The sequence below is a fragment of the Dipteris shenzhenensis genome, chromosome 4 (genome assembly GCF_047967505.1).
Source record: "Dipteris shenzhenensis isolate YYH24624 ecotype China chromosome 4, Dip_SZ_1.0, whole genome shotgun sequence".
Taxonomy (NCBI): domain Eukaryota; kingdom Viridiplantae; phylum Streptophyta; class Polypodiopsida; order Gleicheniales; family Dipteridaceae; genus Dipteris; species Dipteris shenzhenensis.
The window spans coordinates 54,765,816-54,793,000 of record NC_141599.1 but is presented as its reverse complement, the minus strand read 5'-3'; the positions used below and the strand labels follow the sequence as shown (position 1 = coordinate 54,793,000).

General features: G+C 43.1%; 1 protein-coding gene across 7 annotated transcripts in view; it reads left to right on the top strand.

The window, feature by feature from the left end:
* Positions 1–26,059, top strand: part of LOC147903062 (uncharacterized) — a 116,589-nt gene extending 90,530 nt beyond the window's left edge. For 5 of the 7 annotated variants that reach the window (XM_087374154.1, XM_087374150.1, XM_087374152.1 and 2 more), the window contains 4 exons: positions 3,322–3,786; positions 3,950–4,087; positions 4,410–4,949; positions 25,778–26,059. In XM_087374154.1, coding sequence (XP_087230280.1) covers positions 3,322–3,786; positions 3,950–4,087; positions 4,410–4,949; positions 25,778–25,954 — 1,320 coding nt within the window. In that variant the 3' untranslated portion in view covers positions 25,955–26,059. The remainder of the gene's footprint in view (positions 1–3,321; positions 3,787–3,949; positions 4,088–4,409; positions 4,950–25,777) is intronic. The other 2 variants (XM_087374155.1, XM_087374156.1) reach the window with 2 other exon arrangements.
* The last annotated feature ends 1,126 nt before the right edge of the window (positions 26,060–27,185 follow it).

Sequence of the window (27,185 nt, the reverse complement as noted above, 5' to 3'; positions counted from 1 at the left end):
ACTTTTTGCCATAGCCACTCATCCACTGCTTCAATATCTGGATCACCTCTTGGACACTGACCAGTTGCACGGTTTGGAGATTCTTGGCAGTCATAGCATGATTGCTCAGGCATATGCTGATGATTTATTCTTTACTCCAAAAAATACTCGTGCTGATCTGTCCATGATTATGCACGCTCTTTCTACATATGGATTGGTTGCTGGCCTTTGGGTAAATTTTCAGAAATCAAAATTGCTGCCGTTACATGCACAGGAATGGCACAACCTTCTGTGGCCTGGGGAAATTGTCCCCGCTTCTCAATTCATTCGACATCTTGGTTATCCTCTAGGCTGGGGACTCACCCGTTCACAACAAACTGATTGGGTGTTAGTAAAGTTAAGGGCAAAACTTGAATATTGGAAGCTTGCAACTTGGCCATTACATGTCCGCTTGCGAATTACACAATCCATTTTGATAGCATACATACAATTTTATCTGCCTCTCACTATGTTCACTAAGGCAGATCTGGTTTCATTTATGTCAGCTATCATGGAAATTTTCTAGCGTTCAAAACATGGCAAGAAAAGTCTCAGATTACTCTCTATGCATCGTCTCTGTTCTCCAAAGATGCATGGGGGTCTGAACATTCTCAATATTCAAATGCATTTACTTGCTCACAGAGGGAAAATGATGATATAGTTTATGCAAGGAGATCAGCCTTGGGCTTTCATGATCCGCTCTCTGTTATTACATCTTCATACATCTGCCTTTGGGAATTGGCAGCCTACTCAGTGGGATTTTTTATTTGGCTCTATCCAAGGCAAGATCAGAGGCTGCCCTTTTGTCTCTCGTCTGCTTCTTGATTGGAACCACATTTTATCCCACTTGGAATGGCATGGCAGGGACTCTCTCTCGGGCAACTCTTTGAGGGTAGAGAATATTTTTTGGTCTAAAGTATTCCACCCTCCTTTGGCCATACAAGAACCCCGACGTTCTTATTTTCTCTCCTTCAAAGGCATTTCATCTGTGGCGGATGTACTTCAGGATGATGGCACAATTTTATCTTTTTCTATGGCTGCTCGCAAATATGGCTTGGGAGCTCATTATCGTCCTTTATGGCATAGAATTTCAGCAATGCTCCAACCGTACTTGCCGGTACCTCATTTGGAACTTCAAAATTGGCTTGAGGATTGGATTTTACGCTCTCCTTCCTTATACGCCCGTCCTTTGAAGCTCTCACATATCACAGTGTCATCACTGTATAAAGTGTTATTACCTCCACCTTGGATTTCCCATAGAGCAAATACTGTTTGGCATATGGATCGTTCAATGAAGTGGTGGAGAGAAAGGCTGCGTCTCCTTTGGCATTACAAAGTCCCTCTTCGACAACAGCTTTTCCTATGGCGAGTTCTCCTTGGCATTTTTCCATCCGGACAGTTACTCGCACACAGACATATTGCTTTAGCTGTTTGTCACAGATGCCAGCACTTTATTGAATCAGTGCTTCACATTTTTTGGTTCTGTCTAAATACTTCTGATCTCATTGCTCTCATCAGACAGAGGCTTCGACAGCGATTTCCTACTGTTACTTTTGGCAGATTTTTCTGGTTGTTTGGTTTTCATCCACAGAGACAGGGTTTTGATTTATTTTTTGTATGGGTGCGCTATTGGACCCTATGGACTTTATGGATGGACAGAAATCATAGAGTCTTTGGTGATCCACTATTTTCATCTTTCCTTTTTTTCAAACGCTCTCTGCAACAATCATTCTACGATTGTTTTCAGACTCGTTTGATTGATCAGGATGTGTATACAGCTTATACTGAGATCTTTAGTTGAGTAGTAGCTACTTCGTTTTTGAAGTAACTATGAATGTAATTATCTTACAGCAATAAAAGATTTCTTCCCACAAAAAAAAAGTGTGTGTGTGTGTGTGTGTAAATAGATAAATTTTCACTTTAAAAAAAGTGTGTAAATAGATAAATAAATTAATAATTAAAACACACACACACACACACACACACACACACACACACAGAGGTTATTAAAATTCTTCGAAAGGATGAAGGGTCTATGAGATTGGAAAAACCAAATACAATGAGCTGAATGGGTGGAGCCTCTATGTGGGCATTTACACCCTTGTAGAGTGATCCTCTGGATGTTGGCAGAGGAGTCAAGTCTACGGGAGGCTCTGGTGATAGAGAGCTGGCAAGGATTAATATGTGTGGTCCGCTATGGTCTCATTGCTGTGGCCCTATGCGCCGGACAAGTGCCAATGTCACCCCCGTCAGCCATGCCTCTGGTCTAGTGAACATGGAGAGATATGTCACACACACACACACACACACACAAAGAAAGAGAGATCATATGATTGTATTAAAGTCCTCTTGAGACCCTTCAAAATCTATGGGATTGGTGATCACTATTAACAACTAGTGATTTGTTTTTACATCCTGTGAAATAGAATGCTAGACTGCTATGTCGTTGGTACTTGTCGGGCTAGTTTGTGCTCGGCGTTCCAAAACTTCTTTTAGATAGCTTCCTACCTTTGTAGCTGGCTGTTCTAATAGAGTTTGCAGGTTTCCTCTGTGCCATCATATCTTTCTCTGATGTATACATAAGCCCCGCATCTTAGGCATACATGTTGCTCATCTTCTTAGGAGTACATCCATCTTAGAGAAAGAGAGAGAGAGAGCACCCCTTCTTCTCGTGAGACTTCCTCACATATTATTTATCTTTCATTGCATGAGGAAAGAATCTGAGGAAGGATAGCTAGAGGTACATTGTCACTAGAGTGTTTCATGGTGATGATCAATGAGGAAAAGAGGCTTCCTTTGTTTATACTGTTTCTTCCCTTTGTTGGGGCCAATTTAAATGTCAAAGTTCTCGAAAGCTGAATGCCGGAGTTTTTCTCTGAATGTAAGGATGCATAGCTATATGAGAAAATATGCAAAAGCTACACTTTGGTAGCCTTCTTGTGTATTAGTGAGAACTTTACTTTCCATATTTTCTTTAAGTCTCTCACTTCATTTTCTCCACTTTTATTTAGCACAATGATGGAAAGCTTGATTGTTTCTTCTTTTTTTCCCATTGTACCAGATGTTGAGCGTTAGTCCTCCAAGTTCCTTTTTTTAACTGTGCTGTAGTGTCTGAGCTGTCACATTATTGCATATGTTGTCACCTACCAGTCTTCTACATTAGGAATTATTCTTACTGATGCATGTCTTTTTCATGGAATTTTCTTTGTTGTCTTGATTGGATCTTTAGAAATGTGTCTCAACCGATCTATTCTAAGTTCAGGATATTTTTGTGCCATTTTTATCCAATTCTCAACATGATAGAAAGTGCTGGATACCGCACCTGAAGATAACAGAGTTGCTTTTGAGCTGAAAACCATGAAGACCGAGCTTGAGCAGCATAGATTGTTTTTACCAAAACGAGAGGGTCCAATGGTTATTGAGGAGTTTCAAGAAGAGACGCCTATTGCAAATATTGTGAAAAGAGCAAGCAAAGAGATCTCCAGCAAGGTAGAATGCCCTAGGATAACAGAAATCACACCAGATGATAAACCTAATACTTCTTGGCAGTACAATTCATTTGTTCATTCTCCCGAAAAAATAATACCTGTATTCAAGCATGAATACGAAGAAAAGGCGTATCAAGCTGCAGCAAATGAGAGAATAAAGAGAGACACGTTTTTGGAAAATGGCCAATATGCAGCGGCCATTGATTTTTACAGCAATAGTATCAATCTAGATCCCCTGGATGCTGCAGCATATGCCAACAGAGCACTTTTCTATATGAAGGTAATTTGCCATCTTTATGTTAAAAATAAATCGACAAGCAAACAACAAATCAAAGCTGGACAGAATTGCAAGCTCAAATACCCAAAACACCCAATCTACGACTTTGCCAATAATGTATATACTATCATCTCTGTTATAAATGAGGATGCTTTTTTTGTGGCAGATGAGCCAACCAGAGAAATCGATTGATGATTGCACTCGAGCCATTCTTCTAGAACCACAAAACCAAGAAGCTTACTACAGAAGAGCAATTTCTAGGCAGCAAATTCAAGACCTTCAAGGTGCTTTGGAGGATTTCAAGGTAGAAAAGAATAAATAATAGATTTAGTATCAAACATGTAGCTGTGATATTGGATGTGCCAGAGAGGTTTTTAATCTTAATGTTATTAAAGGGGGTTCTTAAGACTGTGTCTAAAGGTGTATATCATGTTGCATATATTTGGTAATCCATTTCCTTGTAATCCTTTTTATGAAATTTGTTACATGAACAAGAAATTTATTGGAATTTTCCTAGATCATTTGAAATGCTTCCCACATGCAAGGAAATTTCATATCTGACTAAATTAGAACTGTGGATCAGAATCTAAGTTGCCTCAAGCTGACACCTTGATTGTTAAATGCAGATTTTAATGAATTTGTCTTCTAATGACAAAAATGCCAGGGCAAGAGTTGAGGAGCTTGGTAGGGATCTTTCTAGAAATACAGAAGACAAAGAGAAACCTATGGCAAAAGACATGGAAGCTTCGACTTTGCACTGTCCTACTTGCATAGAGAGGAACTTGGATGCTCCTGTGTGTACTACTATAAGTCGAAAACCAGGAAAAGTTGTGGAAAAATGCAAATATTTTGATGAGACTCTCAATGCTGTAGAATTGACAATGTCAGTTTCAAATCCAGGTCATGAAAAGACACTACAGTGTGTTGGAATTGCACAAGATCAAGATAATGGAAAGACTGTGCATGTGCCTTGCAGACCAAAAAGCGCCTTGGAATTCGAGCGGGCATGTTCAAATCTCCTGAAACAACCAGTACTTCTTAGGAAGTACATGCAAAGTCTCGGCGTAAGTGATTATCCTGCGATATTCAAGGAGGATCTAAGTGCAAGTATTATGAAGTTCTTGGGACAATTCCTCAAGGAAAACTTATTGTCCCTTGAACCAAAGGTAAGCCTACTAACAACCAAACAACCAAAAGCCACAATGCTGTATATGTATGCGATGTACATGCAAAATAAGCATCACACGGTTTGGAGATGCTCACACATTCTCTTAGTGTGTGTGTGTGTGTGTGTGTGTGTGTAGTACTTAATGTTAATTCTCTTTGGCATATGGCAAAATCGCTTGCTTGGTGGCGAAAGAATCTCCGCAATTTATGGAGAAGCAAATTGCCTCTCAAGCAAAAGCTTTTCCTATGGCGTTGTCTTACAGGAACCTTATCCGTGGGGGTCACTCTGGCTCAACGAAGGATTGCATCTGCTTCCTGTCTTCGATGCATGGCCCCTTCTGAAACGGTGTCTCATTTGTTTTGGATGTGTTCCAGCACTAAGACCTTCTTATGCAAAATTTCCATGTCGCTTCGCCTTCGTTTCCCTAACTCACCTTTTGGGAAACATTTTTGGCTTTTTGGCAGACTTCCTGCAACCCTGGTCCATTACTCCTTATTTTTGAACTGGGTCAGATATTGGGCTTTTTGGACCATCTGGCAGGATCACAACATGCGATATTTTGGGAATCCGTTCTTGCAATCTTATGAATATTTCAGACTCTCCCTACGGCAATCTATCTATGATGCTTGCTATCAAGGAGATCTTCCTCAGTCATGCCTGGAAATAGTTTTTCTTTGCTTTTGATTTCCTGTTGAGGCTCTCTGCTTTTTTGAGACCCTCATGTAAATTTTGCTGATAATATGATCATGGATTTACCAAAAAAAAAAAAAAAAAAAGTGTGTGTAGTACTTAATGTTCTAAATATCAGATATCATGTACTTGCAAGGAAGGCGACTATGCTCCATACTTTTTTCCGTCAACAACAGCCATGGACTTGTATGATAGCATCCATGTGTGTCAACATGAGGACATCTACTTATGGCCATTGGACTACTGATCATTGGGAGGTTGTCATTGGGAGATTTGTAGGGAAGATTCCTGGCTGTCCTTTCTCTACTGCTCTGATACTGGACTGGAAACAAGTACTTTCTAAGGTCAAATGGGCTCCTGATAATCGCTCGGGGACAAACTCAATGAGGAAAGAAAGTATTCATTGGAGTGCCATCTTTGACATTCCACTTGCTTTACAGGAACCTGTTCGGGCATATAATCTCATGAAATTGGGAATTAGATACATCAATGATATGGTAGATGATCAAGGCCATGTCTTATCTTTTCCTCAGGCCACTGCCTCTTATGCATTGGGAATGCATCATAGGTTGATATGGAAGAAAATTGCTGATCTCTTGCATCCTTTTCTACCTATTCCTCCTGTGGCTGACACAGACAGGCTTATGGATTGGCAATTGTACCCCTCTGCTACATGCTCTCATCCTATTCCTCTGCCTGTTTTGACCTCCATCAAAGTCTACAAGCTTCTTCAGCCTGCCCCATGGATTCATCAATATGCTAATACTCTGTGGCATATCAGGCAGCTCCTGTCATGGTGGCGGAAGAATCTCCGAATATTATGGAGGTGTAAAATGCCTTTGAAACAAAGACTTTTTCTTTGGAGATGCATGACCGGCACATTGTCAGTGGGAATCACACTTGCCAAACGTCACATTGCACCACCCACATGCTTACGGTGTCAGGCTCCTTCAGAGGCTGTCCCTCATCTGCTTTGGCACTGCCTGTCTTCTCGGAACCTCCTTGGGAAAATTTCAGATCATCTTCGCTTCCGTTTCACGAGTCACATATTTGGGAAACACTTTTGGTTATTTGGCAGATTTAGGAGGCCTTTATCTCAATACTCACTCTTTCTCTCATGGGTGAGATATTGGGCTCTTTGGACAATCTGGGAAGAGCATAATTTGGCATACTTGGGCCGCCAGTTTCACAAGTCATATGAATCTTTTAGAGCCTCATTGCGGCAATCTTTATATGATGCCTGCCATGAGGGTGATATACATGCTTCTTGCATAGAGCTTTTCTTTTTATGCTTCTGATCTTTGGGATACTCTCCATCTTGGAGACTTTCCCTCTTGTAAAGTTATGACAATATAAATACAATGCACTGGATTTTACCAAAAAAACAAAGTGTGTTTGTGTGTAGCACGAAAGTGTGTGTGTGGTGTGTGTGGGTGTGTGTGTTGTGTGTGTTTGGATGTAGGTGAGCTCTAGCTATGGCGATTCCAGCCCTCAGCTGGCCCTTCTGGTGATCCCGACCTGTCCCTACTGCTGTCTACGGTCCGTTCTTCCTCCTATGCTTGCTCGCTGTTATCAGCCACCTTTCTAGAGCTCCGTCTGGTCTCTTTTCCACTTCGTTCCAGCCTCCTGCAGCTCCCTGTTTGTGTGTGTGCGTTCCATCCAGCTCTCCGTTTGTGTGTCTGTGAGCACGACGATCTGCTCCACATTTCCAGCCTATTCGCAGCCCTCACCTCTGCTCGTTGAAAATTCGTCACTGATTCGCCATCCTGTCTGCCCTCTCAAGCCACCAAGCTCCTCGCTACAGGTTTCCTCTCAGATCCTGTCCACCCTTCCAGTGCGTTCGATTAGCTAGTTGTGTGTAAGGCAGTACCCCTACAAGTTTTTTGTCGTGTCCTCTTGTGTGTAAGGCAGTATTCGAGTAATCCTTCTGTCGCAACAGGTTTCGTGCCTTTCTATCAAAATTCCGTGTCCTGCTGATATAGTGTTGGCCCCTTTTTCTGATCTAACTCTTCGTGCTGAATCGACTACCTTCAATGGCAGAAACAAGCAAGTATTATATCAAGAGAGCACTCTCTCCAGAACCTAAAAGACAATCAAGGGAAACTCTGCCCCCCATAGCTCCTTCATCTGAAGATGCTTCCTATGTGTTTGACATGTTGAATGAGGATTTTCAACAAAGTAGAAGAGAATGGATGCTACCTGCTCCGGAACTCACTTACAAAATGAAGTTGCCTTCTCTTGTGCATCCTCTAAAGAAGCTCACCCAAACTGCAGTCATCATCTTTTTCCCAGGTAAAATACCCTCGGCTAATGATGTGGGACAATGGGTGAATTCCAACCTAGGTGGATGCTATGTAGAAGGAGTCTATTTGCCTCCCGAGGATTTTATGAAGTTCATCTCTTGGATGCCTTGACAAAACAAAAGATGCTGGAAATGTCCCCTTTATTTTTTGGTCGTCAAATGGTGCACATCATGCCTTGGTCTCCTAATAAGGACTATCAGAATCTCATCAAGCATCATTGCCCTGTATGGGTTGAAGTGGTTGATTTTCCAGATTACATGCGAACAGAGCTTCCTGGCTTAGCGATGACATTGGGACAAGTGATCTGTCCCCCTCGTCCCACAGGTAATAAAATTCGTTTTTGCATCTTATGGGATACTGATAGACCAACCCCTCCTTCTATTGCAGTTGAGATTGAGGGTGTTAATTTGGGAAAGAAATATTTCACTTTGAAATGGGGCATTTTTGTTGGAGCTTGTTTCTCTTGTCACAAGTTTGGGCACGTAGCTTCTGAGTGTCCCTCTATCCTGCCTCCTCCAGCTGCCATTCCTCCGCCATCTAATAAAGGAGGTCAGAAGACATATGTGGAAAAGACTGAAGCCAAAGGAGCAAAGCCTTCAGTTCATACAGGGAGCCAAGCCAATTCAGCTCAAAACAAGGATAAAGGAAAAAGCAAGCTAGTGGAAAATAATTCATCTTCTCACGAGGGTTGGCAGACTGCAAAGAAGACAGTGCCTCTCAAACAAAGACCTCTCCAATCTCATAATTAGGATGCTTTTGCTCCATCTCCTGGTCAACCTTCTACCTCTTCGGACAGCCCCATCTCAAAGGCATGGGTTAATGCAGTCAAGAAGGATATTCCACTTTGTGAAGAAGACGATCTAGTCAGGGAATTGGATTCTGAGGGTCAGCAAGACCCTGAGGCAATGGCAGAGGCCTGATGCCCCCCTTTCTTTTTTAGGACTGCTCATTTCTTGTACATATTTTCATGTGTGCTTCTCTCAAATGTATTTCTTATAATATACAGGGCCTCTGCAACCCGAATAAATGGAGGCTCCTTTGGCACTATATAAATAAAACTCATCCAGATGTTGTGTGTCTGCAAGAGCATAATCAGCATTCTTTTGCTGGCCAACAAGGGTTCTTTTCAAGATATGATATATTTTATGCAGGGTCTGAACAATTCTTCAGGCTGTGCATTTTAGCCAGACATGATCTGCAGCCCTGGGTAGCATATAATGATCAATGCTTTTACAGAATATTGGGCCAGGCTTGATAGATGGTATCTTATTCATGCTCAGCAATATGATGGACTGACTATTCTCAACAACTATTTGATCACAATCCACTTTGGCTCAACCTTTCATTTGGTATGCCTCTGGATGACATGCAGCTCTCTTCAGTCAGACACTTACATGTCAATCAATTATATCTTTCTCATGAAAAATTCGAGCAAATGATTAGATTGGCTTGCAGGCCATTGTTATCCCATGCTCAGGAGGATGTGGACTTTGCTTGAAACTCTTTTGTACATCGTATTCAAAATGTCATCAAGGAATATGGAAGATGGTACATGGCAGAAACCAGACAGCATATCCAGTGGGCAAAATCATACAAGCAGTCCTTGGTACAGATTAGCCATCAAAGGTCTCTTTCTGCTTCTGAGCAGAGTTCATTGTCTTGTGCTTCTTCCATAATTGATGCTTATGATAAACGCAAGCTTTCCAAATGGCAAACAAGGGCTAGAGTTAAGCCTATGCTAGATAAGGGTTGTTCCTCGAAATCTTTCTTTCGGAATTTACATGCATATAGACAAAGTCAATCTATCATGAGAGTCAGGAAACCCGATGGTCATTGGACCCACACTTTATCTCAGCTAGAAAAACAATGTCTGGATCATTTTCAGCTTCTTTTTTCTCAGCCATCTTCTTCTACTCCTCAGGTTGAATTGGCTCGAAGCAGATTTATTGAGCTTGTTTCTCCCATTTTTTCTTTGCAAAAAGCTTCAATGCTGGAAATGTCTTTTTCAGATATTGAATTGGATGAAGCCCTCAAACATTTGGGTAAACATAAATCCCCTGGCTGGGATGGTTTGACGGTTGAATTTTTTGTAGCCTTCTGGGCTGAATTGAAGGGTCCAATCTTGAAGCTCATTAGTGTAGCCTGGCAGCATCAACATCTTCGCTCAGCTTGGAAGCATGGTCTGGTTAAGCTTATGCCCAGCTTGTGCCCAAAAAACCCCTATGTGAGACTATGGATGACTGGAGGCCCATCACTTTGATGCCTATTATATATAAACTTATTGCTAAAATGTTGGTTCATCGGATAAAGGATATCCTTCATGATGGACTTCATCCCAGGCAATATGGTTTTGTTCCAAGAAGGAATATACATGATAATATCTCCAATACTCTCATCGCAATGGAATATGCAAAATATTCAGCTCAAGATGTTTTGGTCATGCAGGTGGATGTGGCAAAGGCATCTGATACAGTACAGTGGGATTATGTCTCTCAAATCATGTCTAAACTTGGTTTTGGGCCAAAGCTAGTTAATGTCATATATTGGCTTTACTCAGATTCCACTGCTCAATGCTTTATAGGGAATCATTTGTCAAAGTCTTGGACTCTGGAACGATCAGTTTGACAGGGATGCCCTCTCAGTGCGTTTGTTATGCTCTAGCCGAGATAGCATGACCTCGGATAGATCGGTGGGCATTTTCTCTTAGATGACCAACTTTTGTAATAATTAATGTGCGTAATTAAATGGTCGAGAGAAGTAACTGCCAAGGTCCTAGGTGAGGGCGTAATGGCATTGACTAGATAGTTCTAATAGGGCTAGGGCCTAGGTGCATCTAAATGTGAAAATTGCCAAGGGGCAATTGGTTTTAAAGGAACTCCAAGAGAGGGGTGAAAAAGGATGCATCTAAGTAAGGGCCTAAAATGTAGACATGTGGCCAGGAACTATCTAGGGAATTGTGGGTCTCAGGGATAAGGATGGAGGGATTAACGTTGAAAAGGCGGAATTACGTATCAAGTCCTTGAGAGTTGGCTGGGTGGAAAGAGAAATTGCCATCGCCCATGAGACAGAAGAAATAGAGCGCAGGTCTAGTATTAGTTCAGAAGCCGCAGAGCGAATCAGGAGAACTTGCGTAACACTTGGTATCAGAGCGCAGCAAGGGAGAGTCGACGGACAGCAGTAGACGAATGATGACGGACGGCGTCATGATAGCGTTAGTTGTAAAGCAGCGCTAGCGACGGGATTTTGCGTTCAAAATCAGGATAGTGGGACGAATGAGACGTACGCGCATCGATCGAGTGACGCCTGATTCAATTAATGACTCCTCTTAGAAACGGGGTGTAGGCCTGCAAATTCTGGCTCGAAAACGTGGATATCGATGCTGGAATCTTTGAAAAGCGCCTTACCTCAGGGCTGTTGACCAGGTCTCGTACAGGCACCAGCCACTATTGCCGTCAGTTAACCAGCCACCGCGAGCTTTGGGTGCGCATCGTCATCTGCGTAGGGAGATGACAATAAGCAGGGGAAGATAACGCAGAGAGACGATCACGAGCTTGGTGGCGTCATCTTCAATCGCTGATGGCGGACTTGGATCCAGGGAGCATTTGTGTCTTTCGAAAGAAATTGCTAAGTACCAGTTAGTTCGTTTTTACAGCAGGGACTGTTGTTTATTTTTTTGTCTATAACAAAAAGGGGGAGATTCATCATATTAAAAAAAAAAACCCCCAATTTATATATTTTTTTAAAAAAAACCCCTCTTCCATTGTGAACTTATGGAAGCAGAAGGGCAGAATTCAAGGATGAATCCTAGTGAGTCTACAGCAAAATCTACACAACAGATGTCACATCACGCAGCACCTACATTGATTGGTAGGATTTCAATATTAGAGGATGCTTTACAGCAGATTATGAACCAGCAGCTTCAGGTGAATGCTGGTCAAAATGAGATTAGGGAGATGGTGCAAGCCTTGTCGGCGAGACCGTCTAGGATTGATAAGGGCAAAGCTCCAGCAGAGCCAGAGCCCACCGTACATTCCTTAGAGCGCGCAAGGGTCAAAGTGCCTAATATCGCTAATTATAGACCGGAGAAGTACGCTGGTCGGATGACCGAGCGCAGCTCTGATGTGATCGAGGTTTGGTTGCACAAGTGGGAAGAAGCCTTCGCCATTTGTGAGATTAGATCCGATCTAAAGAAGATCCGCGAGGCCACACACCTGTTCATTGAGGCAGCGGACAGATGGTGGATAAAGCAACAGAAGGATCAAGGTGCTCCAACCACCTGGGAAGGGTTCAAAGCTGAATTCAAGAAACACTTTCTCCCACCTGATGAAGAATCCCGAGCTTGGGATGCTTATAGAAATCTTCGTCAGAGGAGCTTGTCAGTGGCAGAGTACACTGACAAATTTAGGGAATGTGTTATGAAAATAACAGACCCTCTCCCTATGTCGGTTCAGTTAAAAGACTATATCTATGGACTGAACGACAAAATAAAAATGGAAGTTCGGGCTAAATATGTGACTACACTAGATGAATCTATAGCAGTAGCCCTGAACTATGAGGATGCCAGAGGCAGATCTGGTGGATTTGTGCAGGCAGGGACTCAGTATGAGCACCCGAGAAAAGGGGGATTTCAGAGGAAATGGGTTTCAAAACCAAGTGTCTCGCAGCCAAGCAGGTGAAGCCGGTTGAGGGGCCAGTAAAAACAAGTACCACCATTGGGGTGAAAAGGAAAATAACTCCAATGGCAGCCCGGGCTTGGTCAAAGTCCTCGTTGACCCCTGAACAAAAAGAGAAAGCTAGAAAAGAAGGATTGTGCTTCGGCTGCCTTCAGCGACATCAGTGGAAGGATTGTCCACTGAACAAAGATCGTCGCACGGCTAATATGATAATATCTGAATGTGATGTAGAAATGCAGGAGAGTCCCAGTGCGGAACATATGCAGATGCAACTGGCGGGACCTTCTCAAAGGTTAGTACCTTGTTTGTTATGTGTATCTGTTGCTAAGTTAGTGACGAGTGCACCTGATAACATCCTATCTAAGCCCGCAGCAACGGGGTATACGGCCTTTAATGATACGGAGTTAATTAAAATGAAAGGGCAAGTGGCCAGTCATGATGTCATTGTGTTGTTTGACTCAGCGTCAACTCACAATGTGATTAACTCCAAGCTCGTCAAGAGGCTGAAATTAAAGACAAGTCCATCTGACTATGCGTATACAGTCAGGATGGCAGATGGAAGTTCAACTGAAGTATGGGACCAAAGGGTTACCCAGTTGGAGCTTCGGATTCAGGACTATGCTGAGAAGCTTGATTTTGAAATAACCAAGCTTGCTCATGCGGATATAGCCCTGGGAATGGCGTGGCATTCTAGGAAGAATCCAGCCATTGATTGGAAAAAGCACGTATATCAATTCAAGATGAATGATGTGCTTTATGTCTTGCGAGGTGAAAAAGATATACCTCAGGGACCGTTGGTTTCCGTGATGGAAATCAGAAAGGCTCAAGTAGAGTTTTTATACCTTTGCACAGCATCGGTAGAGTCGGTGGATGATTCTTCGACTAGCACTGATGTTACGCAAAGTGGTGAGATGGCCAAGCTGGCTAATCTTATAACAGAGGAGTTCTCTGAATGTTTTAGAGATGAACTACCGTATGGGTTACCTCCAGAGCGGAAAGTTCAGCATAAGATTGAACTGATCCCGGGGGCAGAACCTGTAAATAGACCTCCCTATAGAATGAGTTTTACTGAAGAAGCGGAGGTGCGTAGGCAACTGGAAGAATACCTCAAGTTGGGGCAGATTCAACCAAGTTTCTCACCTTTTGCTTCACCAGTGATATTGAAGAGAAAAAAAGATGATACGTTTCGCCTCTGTATAGATTACAGAGCATTAAATAATATCACTGTTAAGCACAGGTATCCGATGGCTCGGATTGATGATTTGCTAGATGCATTACATGGAGCCGTGATTTTCAGCAAGATAGATCTTAAGTGCGGCTATCATCAGATCCAGATTAGAGCCGAGGATGTACATAAGACCGCTTTCAGGAGCAGGTTTGGTCATTATGAGTTTCTGGTAATGCCCTTCGGACTTACCAATGCTCCAGCGACCTTTGTCATGCTTATGAACGATTTACTACGTCCGTATATCGGAAAGTTCGTAGTACATTTCATTGACGATATCTTGATATTCAGTAAAAGTGTTACTGAGCATTGTGAACACTTAAGGATAGTGTTCAGTACTTTGAGGAAAGCCAGTCTTTACGTGAATAAAAAGAAAACTATACTGTGTATGGTTAGGCTTGAGTACTTAGGGTTCATAATTACTCCACAGGGGGTAGAAATGGATCCGAAGAAAGTGGCTGCGATACTAACTTGGCCAATCCCTCAGAGTCTGACCGCGTTGCGATCATTCTTGGGATTTGTCCAGTTTTATAGAAGGCATATCAAAGGATATTCCGAAATAGTATCGCCATTGACTGATCTGACCTCAGATAAAGTACCTTTTACTTGGGGACAGAATCAACAGGAAAGTTTTAGCACCATAAAACAAGCTGTGGTCACAGGACCGGTGTTAAAAATAGTTGATCCCCAGAAACCGTTGTTCCTAGAAACCGATGCAAGTGGCATTGCGGTAGGAGCAGTCCTCCTTCAAGAGGGAAGGCCAGTAGCCTTTGAAAGCAAGAAGCTTTCTCCCTCTCAAAGGAATTGGCCAACTCATGAATTGGAGTTGTATGCTGTTATCCATGCTTTGAAAACATGGAGACATTATCTGTATGGTTCAGAGTTTTATGTGGATGTGGATCATGATACTCTGAAACATTTCTGTAAACAGCCTGACTTGAGGGGCCGCCAAGCTAGGTGGGCAGAGCTCATGCAGGAGTTTAATCTAACGATTCGGTACTGAAGAGGAAAAGACAATAAGGTTGCTGATGCGTTATCTCGCATTATACACAACCTGAGTTTCACGGTATTAGAGAGTGCTCTAATGACCGAGATCAGAGAAACTCAGATGGTGGACGAGTTTGTCCAGAGCTTATGGCCTAAGGCTCATGTGTTAAAACCCGGGGAAAGTGAAAAGGATGACCTGGCATCCAGAAAAGGCCAAACTTATGCAAGATATACCATAAGGGATGGTATGCTAGTTAGAAATGGCAAGGTTGTAGTACCTGGTCAGAATGATCTCAGGCAGAGAGTCATTCGACAATGCCATGATAGCCCGTGTGCGGGACATCCAGGAGTCGAGAAGACATATGATCTCGTGAAGCGAGATTTCTTTTGGCCAAAGATGAAAAAGCATATTCATGAATATGTGACACGGTGTTTCTCGTGTCAGGTAAGTAAGGCCGAGCGAGTGAAGCCACCCGGACTTTTACAGCCCTTGGAAATACCACTAAGTAAGTGGGAGAGCATTTCCATGGATTTTATTGTAGGGCTACCTGCAACACAAGGAGGGTATAATTCCATCCTTGTGGTGGTTGATCGTCTAACCAAGATGGCTCACTTCATTCCGACTAGAGAGTCTATTAGTGCCCCGCAAGTAGCGGATTTGTTTATTAGACATATATTTCGTCTGCATGGATTGCCTAGATCCATAGTGTCAGACAGAGATGTCAGGTTTACCGGTCACTTTTGGACAGCGGTATTTGAGACACTAAGGACTGAGTTGGGAATGAGTAGTGGGGATCACGGATGGTCAGACGGAGAGAGTCAACCAGACTTTAGAGGATATGCTGAGGGCATATGTGTCATTGAGGCAACATACATGGGACAAGTGGTTGCCATTGTTGGAGTTTGCCTATAATGATAGGAAGCATTCATCTACTGGGTTCAGTTCGTTTGAGCTGAACTATGGTTATAGGCCAGCCAATCCAACTATAGTTGGAGTACCTCAGAAAGTGCCTAGTGCCGCGAACTTTGTAGTTCAGATGCGGGAGATGCTAGCACTTGCGAGAGCTAATATCCGTCAGGCTATGGATAGAGCCAAGGTGTATGCGGATGAAAATCGGTCTATAAGAGTATTTGAAGAAGGAGAAAAAGTTTTTCTCAGAATTCCTTCGCACTCGAAGTCGTTGACTTCAGGAGAGTGTGCTAAGTTATCACCTTGATACTGTGGGCCGTGGTTAATTCTAAAGAGAATAGGCAGTGTAGCCTATAAATTAGAATTGCCACAGGGGTGTAAGGTGCACCCGGTTTTTCATGTTTCGCGCTTAAAGAAATTTTTGCATACAGGTGACTCACTAATCGAAGGTGTGGTTTTGTTTCAGGAGATAGAGGATATTGCAAGGCGCAAAACAACAAAGATCCTGGACTGAGGAACAATGCAAATACGAAATCGGAAGATACCCACGGTGTTGGTTGCATGGCATGGTCAGCCTCTATCGGAAGCTACCTGGGAATCCGTATACCAGTTACGGAGAGCATTCCCAGATTTCATCATCGAGGACGCTGATGCTTGAAGAGGGAAGGAATGTTATGCTCTAGCCGAGATAGCATGACCTCGGATAGATCGGTGGGCATTTTCTCTTAGATGACCAACTTTTGTAATAATTAATGTGCGTAATTAAATGGTCGAGAGAAGTAACTGCCAAGGTCCTAGGTGAGGGCGTAATGGCATTGACTAGATAGTTCTAATAGGGCTAGGGCCTAGGTGCATCTAAATGTGAAAATTGCCAAGGGGCAATTGGTTTTAAAGGAACTCCAAGAGAGGGGTGAAAAAGGATGCATCTAAGTAAGGGCCTAAAATGTAGACATGTGGCTAGGAACTATCTAGGGAATTGTGGGTCTCAGGGATAAGGATGGAGGGATTAACGTTGAAAAGGCGGAATTACGTATCAAGTCCTTGAGAGTTGGCTGGGTGGAAAGAGAAATTGCCATCGCCCGTGAGACAGAAGAAATAGAGCGCAGGTCTAGTATTAGTTCAGGAGCCGCAGAGCGAATCAGGAGAACTTGCGTAACAGCTTTGCTCTATGCTATTGCTTCACATCCTTTGCTTCTTTATATGGATCATCTGGTTGACACTGGACAGTTAGTGGGGCTGCAAATTCCTAGTTCACGGCCTTTCATTGCACAGGCTTATGCAGATGATTCATTCTTCATGCTAAAGAATAGTCCTCTGGAGCTTCACCTATTGATGGATACCCTTTCTGATTTTGGGTTGGCAGCTGGTCTAAAAATTAATTTTCAGAAATCGAAACTCTTGCCTCTCAACAAGCATTATGACTGGCATGCTATCCTTTGGCCCGGCCAGATTATTTATCCGGAAAACATAGTAAGACATTTGGGTTATCCCATTGGCTGGAAAATTAGAAATAAGCAACAAATATCTTGGGTATTAAACAAAATTCAGGACAAATTAGAATATTGGAAGATCTCCACTTGGCCATTGCATGTTCGGCTTTGTCCAGTCCATTATTCTAGCTTATGTCCAGTTTTACCTTCCTCTATTACATTGGTCATCTCGAGATCTCTCTTCTTTTATGTCTCAAGCCATGGAGATTTTTTGGAAAACTAAGCTTCATAAAAAAGCTTTAAGGTTGCTCAAAATGGACCTGCTTTGCTCACCAAGAATGCATGGTGGTTTGAATATTATAAACATTAAATTTCATGTGTTGGCAAGAAAGATCACTTGCTCAAGACCTTTTTTCAGCAAGAGCAGCCTTGGTCTATCATGTTGGCATTTTTGTGTGGTCAGATGCGCACAAATGCTTATGGACATTGGCTAGTTGATCCATTGGAAGTAGTACTTCGCAAATTTCAAGGTAAAATCCCTGGTTGTCCATTTTCTATTGCCTTGATTTAGGATTGGAAGAAAGTGCTCTCTCGCATCAAATGGTCTCCTCATCCTGCTTCTACAGCTTCCTCGCTTCGAATGGAAAGCCTTCATTAGAGTGCTATTTTTTACTCTCCTCTTGCTGTACAACAACCAATCAGAGCTTACAATCTTATGAAGTTGGCCATCCGGTTCATTGATGACGTGGTAGATACTCAGGGGCATATTCTCTCTTTTTCGGCAGCATGCCAACAATACAATCTTGGGATGCATCATAGACCTATATGGAAAGCTATTGCAGATCTCTTACTCCCTTTGGTTCTGATTTCAACATTGGAAGTAAGAGACAGGCTTCAAGATTGGCATCTTCAATCTTCAAGTCCAGGATTATCCTCTCAGCCTTTGCATCTATTGACTTCCATATAGGTTTATCGATTGATATTACCTCCTCCATGGATTGCTCATCATGCAAATTCTCTTTGGCATCTGAATAAGTCTTTAACTTGGTGGAAAGGAAATTTGAAATTGATATGGAAGTTGAAAATGCCATTGAAGCAGAGACTCTTTCTCTGGAGATGTATTGTTGGTATTTTTCCAGTGGGAGTGAAATTGGCACAAAGAAGGATTGCCTCTCCTCTTTGTCCAAGATGTCATCATACTCCTGAGAGTATTCCACATTTATTGTGGTTCTGTTCATATTCCAGAGACCTTCTGGACAAGATCTCCTATTTTTTCTCTCTCAGATTTCCTGCACACAGGTTCTCCAGGTTTTTCTGGATGTTTGGCAGATTATCAGCTTCTTTGTCACAGTATTCTCTTTTCTTCTATTGGATCAGATACTAGGCCTTATGGACCCTCTGGCTACAGCGAAATCATGCATTCACCCCTTCAGCACCCTTATGAGTTCTTCCGAGCCTTATTGCGGCAGTCCTTATATGATGCCTTACATGAGGAAGATTTGGATGTTTCTTGCATTCAGCTTTTCTTTTACATTTTCTGATGGATAGGGCATTGGCTCTTTTCTCGAGCACTGCCCTGATGTAAAATGGATGTTTCATAATATAATTTTCTTAGTTTCACCAAAAAAAAAAAGTGTGTGTGTTGATGTCTGTGGAGGAGAGAGAGAGCAGGTCGGTGGAGTTCCCCTCTTTACCTTCTTGTGTGCAGGTCGGATAGCCAGCCCCTCCCTGGGGGTTCTCAGCCCTTCCAAGCCCCCCCGTCTGGGTCGTCCCTGCATCGGTGTCTTCAAGCTATGCATGCTTTAGGAGATCCTCCTCCCGCCCAGCTTGAAGTGTTCTTTCACTGTTTTTAGTTTTTGAGAAGTAACTGCTCCTTACTAAAGCAGCTATGAATGTACATTTTTTTCTTAGTGAGATACTGTCTTTTTAAAAACAAACGTGTGTGTGTGTGTGTGTTTGTTGGGGGGGGAGACCATGCAATGTCTGGGATTTGGGGATAAAATGCAGCATGTTATTTATTGGATGTGCTGTGACAGTAAAGATGCCTGCATTTTGTCTAGGACATTTCTAATCAGTGGACCTTGCATCGCTAAATGAGACAGGGATTTCCTCTAAGGACTTTGCTCTATGCCATAGCTACTCATCCTCTGCTTCGATATATAGATAGTCTTTTGGCTATTGATGTCTTGCATTGTCTTGAGATACAGGAAAGAGGGAACCTCGTACAGGCGCATGAGATCCTGGGACGAGCTCTGACTCTGACCTGTGTGGTAAAATACCACTCTCTCAATGGACTGCTGGGAAGAGGCATCCATCATAGTGGCTGCAGCCTGAGCAGTCTCCTGCTGGATAACTGTCTCAGTAACCAATATCTGAACCTCCAAGGTAGTAGTGTCAAGAGTCATCAAATCCTGAGCTACTGTCTCCTGCACAGTGTGAAGACCTGCCTGCGGATGGTCCTCCGCATCTCCCCTTTTCGGGGTCTCCTACACACGTGTCTTGACTCCCTAAGCTACCATCTCCTGCACAGTGTCAAGACCTACCTGCGGATGGTCCTCTGCATCTCCCCTTTCCGGGGTCTCCTGCACATGTGTCTCAACTCTCTGCCATCTGTGAGCTCGTACCTGGGGCTGCTCGTACTGCTGGCTCTCCCTCTGTCTCTGTCTCCTCCGAGCTCTCCGTGAAAGTTGTTCCGCTGGAGGCACCACCAAGTCCTCTGAGTCCACTCGAGGCTCCCCCGGAGGAGTCTCCTCTCGCTCTGTTGAATGAGTCGAAGCAGGCTCAGAGACCCCTGGAGGCTGAACTGTAGGTTCTGGGACACTCGTAGGATGAGATGGATTCGGAGTCTCTGATCGAGGCCGACGACTGGGGCAATCCCTAATAAAGTGACCTCTCTTCCGACAGAAAAGACACTAATCAGGAAGATCCTCGTACAAAACCCTCTACTGCATTTGGACCCCATCTCCCGTGGAGTACGAAATCAAAGTAGGCAAAGGTCGAGGAGGGGGGAACTCTAAAGTGAGTCTGACCCTCGTAACACCTGTACCAGCAAGTGACTGAGCATAGGAAAGTCTAGCACCTGATGGGATGACTGTACCTGCCACGCTAGCCATATGCTCCACAGCTCTACGACAAGAGCTGACCTCATCAAGAAGTCCAGGGAAAAGCATCCAAAAAGAGACCTGACGTGGTCCCAGGGAAGTTGAACTGAAATGCTTTCGCCAAGGCCACAAATGGATGACTCTGCTCTGAAACTGAATCGGTCAGCTCATAAGTACTCTTTGAGCTTGCTCTGCAGACTGAAGGCCAAAAGAAAAATACCCTCTGCCAAGCAATCGAAAAACCGTAACTGAGACACCCAATGAGGCCATGCTGGTGTACACCCAATCACGTAACTGTTGGCCTCTACCGGGTAGAAAGCCAATGATGTGCGTCAAACGAAAACTCTCCTCTGCTACCTCAATCATCTGCACAATGTCGGGAGGAAAAGAAACTGTGACTTCAATCTTCTCAGGTTTGGCGACGGGAGTGGCATTAGTGTCCTCCATTGTCTCAGCTTGCGCTGTCCTGAGGGGAGGAGCTACCTCTGCTGAAATACCCACCAAGAACTCGCAACCAACCACTAGTAAATCCCCAAAAACCTGGTTAATGAACGTCCCAAACTTCAGCCTGCGTGGGATGAAAACAGGCCGCTCAATGCTGAAGCAGAGAGCTCCGCCAATGCCTGGAAACAGCCCAGGAACTCAGCTCCCCGGAACACGAGTAGAACAGCCCCGGAGAGGGCCCTGAAGTAGCCCAGCCTGAAACGCAAGGGAGGGGCGGACAGCAGCGTGGCGGCCTGAAGGGGCGACATGAAGGGCAAAGGGTAGCAGGGCGCTGCCAGACGGGCTGAAGGGAGGCGCGACGCACGGCTAGGCAGGCTGAAGGGGGGCGCGACGCGCTGCCAAGGGAGCCTGCGCGGCCAAGGGAGCCGGGCGTGGCCAAGGAGCAGGGCGCTGCCAAGGGGCTGGGTGATGGTGACGGGCGGTGGCAGGCAGCTGCAGACGGGAGCTCCTCCAAGAGATTACTCCCTTATTACAAAATAGTTTATGCGAGGGTTTTTTTTGAGATCATCATGGCTGATGAGGAGCACCGTCAGGTTTTGTTGGAGCACTCTCCTCTCTTCTATGGCCAGTAAATGGTCCATGTCTTGCCTTGGCCTCTCACCCAGGATTATCAAGCATTGATTTGGCATCGTTGCCCTGTTTGGGTGGAAGTTGTGGATTTTCCTCAATGCTTGTCTTCTCTTCTACCTAAAATTGCAGCTTCCCTAGGTAAGGGGCTGCCCTCTCTTTGAAGTGGACTTGTGCTTGTGTTCCCTTTTGAGTGATATTGTATTTCTCGTTTTGATGCCATTCAACCTGTGGTATTTCCTTCTTGAGGCATGTGATTTTGTCTTCTGTGTATCCCTCCTCATCACCAAGGCAGCCATCCTGCAACCCCCTGATTCATAGGACCGTTCTAACTTACTCTAGAGTCTAGTTTACGTCCACATAAAAGTCAACTTTATTCACTTTATTGCTAACATCATCAATCCTCTCTTGCTTGTTGAGCTCACTTGGTTGGTGATCATTTCCTTCACCGTAGAGGCAAGCTGTGGTGTTTGTGGAGAGAGAGAGAGAGAGAGAGAGAGAGAGAGAGAGAAGGGAAGGGGTGATATGATATTATTTTTATTAGCTCCTCTGAGCTTGTCTTCCACAAAGTCTAGGTTGTTGGAGTCTCCAACAATGCAAGTCCACTTCTAACTCTAGTAAGCTAGCACCAAAAGGGTCCTCTTTGTTGTTTGAAAGTGGGGGAATACGTCTTTAGGATCGAACCTTGGCGTTGCCACTGTCAAGCCCATCCCAACTACACGCTCATTTACAATGAGCTCCCCCTGGTTGAGGACATTAGATGTGATAGATTGATTGATCAAGGTATAGCTGCCTAAGTGCTTCTAAAGAATAAGCATGTCCATCAAGCTACCACAACTAGGGATCATTATAACTCTTAGTAAAAAAGCAGGTTCTGCAATTCCAAGAACTCAAGGCCTAAGTAACAGTTTCAAAAAGGGTAGACTGCACTAGGGGTTTGGGGGGTGAGTAATCCAAGTTATCGTGATGGTGTGTGAGAGATTTAGATCAGTGGCCAATAGGTAACTCTGCTCAACTACTCATTTGCGTCCTCATATACCGCAGTTAGAAGAGACCCAACCTTTGGCTTGCCTTGCAGGAATGACAACTAAAAAGGTGCTCCTATTCTCATACTTGTCCAAGAGGGCCTAAGCTTTCTTGCCAATAACTAACCCAACATGTTTATCACATGATCGTTTGTAGGTGGGTTGAAGAGCATCAGAGTCCAGTATTTTGTCCGAAGGCGATGGTTGAAACTCCAAAAAGATGGGCTGAGCTCCCACTGCCTGGTGGCATCTTTCCTAGACTATAGGAGCATCATAATGACTTTTAAAGGAAGAGGATATGCCTCTAGAATCTCAAAGTAATTCCAAGGACCTATGGTCCATAACTAAAGTTGAGAGTAGCTTCCTTGACAGCGCTTGGCACCCATATTTTGCAAAGCAAGCCTCCTAGCAAAAGAGGTGTGAGGGACTGGTGCGGAGTTGGGAGGGCAGTGCAGGGGGGACTCGAGGGTTGGCTAGGTGCATCTCAAAGAAAATTGGTTGGGAGAGGACAAGGGGGTTAGTACATGGGGGGAGGTTGGGTAGTCAGTTTGATGGGAAAAAGAACGAGAGGACATTGCTGATAGGGGTCTGGGTGAAGAAAAGAGGATGAGACGATCATTTTGGGGAAGTGGCATCATGTGGATGCTTAGGGGAGAGAGGGAGTGAAGGGAGAGAGGGAGTGAAGGGGGAGGTATCGGTCCTCCATCTAATGTGTTGACTCCACACGTATAGGCTATGTGGGATCAAGGCCAGTCCCTTGTGTTGGGACATATTTGGGCCAAAGACTCTCCCTACCAAGTAGGGTCAAGCTCTCTGTGGACACTTCTCTGCCCACAGCTCCTGGTCTAGTGTCGATTCAATCTTTGTTTCAACCCAATCTTTAGCTCTCTATCTTCTGCGATCTCACCTTCTACCATCCTTTGCCATATATTTGCTTGTCTTCCTTCCCTCAACCCATTGAATCTAGACATTGTCTATGGGGGCCGCTCTTGAGGTCTAAAGGTGTGTTGGACCTAGGAGGGGAACCTAGAAGGGTGTTGGACCATGGGGAAAGAGGATTTATGCGTGAGGAGACTGGCAAGCTTTATCTTCTCTTCTTGTGGGAGGGTGGCAAGAGAAGCATGGAAATCCACTTGCAGGAATCCACTCACAAGAGGCTGTGCTCCTATGCGAGGATGTGAGGGAAAACAGGGACAAGCCTTGGCTAAGCTCCCTGCACTGTAAGCATCAGCTAGGTACCTTGAGACTATAACCTCTGGCAAAGCTCTCTGCCACCCAAGGTCTTGGGCATCACCTATGTTAGGAGGAAATCTAGATCATTGACAATCAATCATACTTTTGTTATTTGATTGTCCATCTGCACCAAAACCGTTACCACAAGTGCCTCCAAGATTGTGGCAATGGAGGGCAAAGTAGCTATGTACTCTTTGGGGAGGCTTGGAAAAGATAAAGTGATAGGAGACCTTGGCACATTGTGTGTTGAGTCCACGTCTATGAGCCCCAAAGCCACTATTGTGGGGCACCCTAAGCATGCTCCACCTGTTGAGGGTCCTTGAAGGAACGAGAGATTCGGATGGCATTGGGTCTTGAGGATGTTGCTATATGAGGTCCTCTCTTTAGACCTCTTGGTCACCTTCTGAAAATCTTCTCTCATCAAACAAAACTCTTTTTACTTGCTATCTTTAGTACGTACAAGGGGTGGCAAAGAAAACAGAAAGGCAGAAAGAAACTGAAAAATAGGGAAGATGAGATGGTGAGAGGGGGGCTTGAATAGGGTGAAATAGGAGGTGGAAAAGGGAGGAAAGAAAGTTCATATATAGAAAGGGAGGGAGAATGATAGAGAGGAGAAAGAAAGGGCCTTGGAGGTGAAGTTCCCCAAGCCAAATCAAGCTGCCTAAGGCAGCATGGCAGCAAGTGAACGCCCAAGGAGCCTTGTGGGACAAGGGGGGCATAAAAGAATGACTTGGAAGGAGGCAAAAGAGGGGTGGAAAATGGGAGGGGCAGAAACCAGGCCGGTGGGATGGTATAGACGAACTAAAGAGGAAGTCCAAGGCTAAAATGGGCAGCAGTGTCACCAACTGAGTTACTATAGTATTGATTAGTTTGATTAGTTTTTACATGTAGTCTCTCTCTCTCTCTTCCACGCTCATGGTATGGTTTATTTTGGTTCCATAATTTCCTTAATCCAATAACATTTTTATTTTGAGCTGCCTACAGAACACAATGTGTCTAAACAAGAGGAAATAATTCCGAAATATATAACTATGTTTCTTCTTAAAAAATTTCCTTCCTTATTTCTCTATTCTGTTCGCACTCCAAGTGTAAGCCTAGATCCCTCTTAGCTTAGTTCTTTTGAGGATCCGTAGTAATGACTATGCCTCTGATGTGGTTTCTTTGCTCTCATTGATGTTTGTCTATACATCAAGATAGAGCCACCTTTTTTGTTCTCTTTTTGAAAATGGACATGTTAGGATTTGACTTTGCATGAAATAATGTCTTCACTTGTTTGTGTTTTGCATAAGATTTTGGTTCCTAGCTTCCCTTATTAAAGTTTTCTTTCATCATATAGAGTAAATAGTGAAAAAGCATATGGTTCGGCTCTTTGTTTGCAAAGACACATCTTATGTTTATCACAACTAGTAGAGTAGGCGATTGGAAACTTCAAGGAGAAGAAGGAGCGACATATTAGTAGCAAGCAAGGAGTGCTAATTTTACGGTGTCTTGGAGGATTCAATTTAGCTATATTGCTTGACAGCACATTTGGTAGCTAATATATTCTCTTCGCGTTGATGTTTTCCCTAAGAGCCTTAGATGCATGTGAAGTAGACTTAGACTTCTTTCAAGTATCCATTTGCATTGCGTGTATCTCTTAATTACTTGGAGTCACAATGTCTTGTCACATAAAGTGATGACATAATCATGTGGTCTTATTCATCCTTTGAATAGGCTTAGACCTTGGTCTTTTTCCTTACAAGATTATTTAAGTTAGATTAGCATGTAATCTTCAATATTAAAGGATGTTTTTTTACACACAAAAGGATCAAAAGATGCATGAATTCTCTATGCAAAGTTATAGAAGAAAAAGTTCTTAAGCTTCATACTTGAAGAAATAATATTTGCTCTGTATAGTTATTCAACAATGAAAATTCAAAAGACGGCTTCATATAACTAGAAAGAATGCAAATAACATCAAAGGGACCTCCGTTAAGGTTGTTTGGTATTGAAAACTACCCAACAAGAAGCGCGAAGTTATTGTTTACAAGTGGCAATTCTTTGCCCCTTTGTCTCCCTTGTTATAATCTCTATTTCTACTTCTTTCATGAGCATGTGATTTTTAATTCTGTTTTAAATGTTTATGTTGAATATAGTACATCAATCAAGAAATCTTATGTCCTCGTTTTCCACTTGTAGGAGGTTTTGAATGTGCTTTTTGGGCTTACCAAGGTTAGAAGGTTCGATATTGTCATGATGCTTCTTAATCATCAGGATAAAGAAAATTTTTCCTCTCTATTTTCATGGCTTTCATCATCCAGTGAACTCAGAAAAAAAGATGTATTAGACATAAAAGTGAAGTACATGTGCAACTAGTTGTAAAAGAGAGAATGTGCATAAAGCTGCAGGAAGATTCATACCATTTTTGAGCATGCAAAAAGGTCATATATCTCGAATGAACTTTTGATAATTATTTTAAAAATAAATATCAATGAAGGCATCCATGTTGTGTGGTTGAGTGAATGGAAGGATTATGTTCTAGGTTACAAATTCTTATCTTTACAGTGGTGGTCATCATTGAATTAGAGTTGCATGGTGCTATTATCCTTATATTATAATATTCCTCTTTGAAAACTTATAGACGCTTCCTTTGTCATCACAAATGCAGCACTTGAAATATTGATTACACATTTACAATACTATGTATAGCTGCAACCTCATTGTTTCCTATAATGTCGTTTTTTGACACCTTACATATGACAATCATCTTAAAACAATTAAGATTGTTTGACATCCTTTTGTCCCATTAATGTGTGTTGAACACTATGGTTGTATCTCTTTCTATATATAAAGTATCATTTTTTAAAGTTTGAAAATTCTCTGACTTTCCATCTCACTTTTACTTGGATGAGATCTTTTACTACCTAGACTTTCATGGAGAGAGAGAGAGAGAGAGAGAGAGAGAGAGAGAGAGAAGAATGCATTATCATTTTAGCTCTCTCCTTGATTCACCATTAGTTTGATTATCTTCTTGGCCCATCACACTAGTAAAAGGTCCTTATTCAACAAGTAAATCCAAATTTGTCAATTTCCCTAGATAGAGGGATAAATTTTTTAATTTCATATATTTGTTAGCACTACCTTCCAGGTAGGGCTATGCTTACAGTTTTGTTTAGAAGTATCCCCCACAGTTTGTTGCAAAGTGGCCCCCTTCTAATTTGGTTCTCTCTCTCTCTCTCACACACACACACACACACCTGAAATCTCTCTCTCTCTCTCTCTCTCTCTCTCTCTCTTTAAAAATGTAAATAAGTAGGGAGGAGGAAGCCATCCTTTATTTGCACCCTCTGTAATGTGCCCCTGTCCCCTATGCCCATGCCTCCTCCTCTTATATAATCAATTTCTTTGAACATTTCTTGTCACCCATTTCCTCTTCTTTTCAAACTAATATACTGAGGTTAATTGACTCTTTATTTACTACATAGGATTGCAAATTTAGATTGCTTGGTAAGAATTTTGAATTTGTGAATTCTACCCTTGCATTAGCCTCTTTTTTTACTAAAGAAAATAATAATATCAAAAATCCATGCTCATGGAAGTACATCTA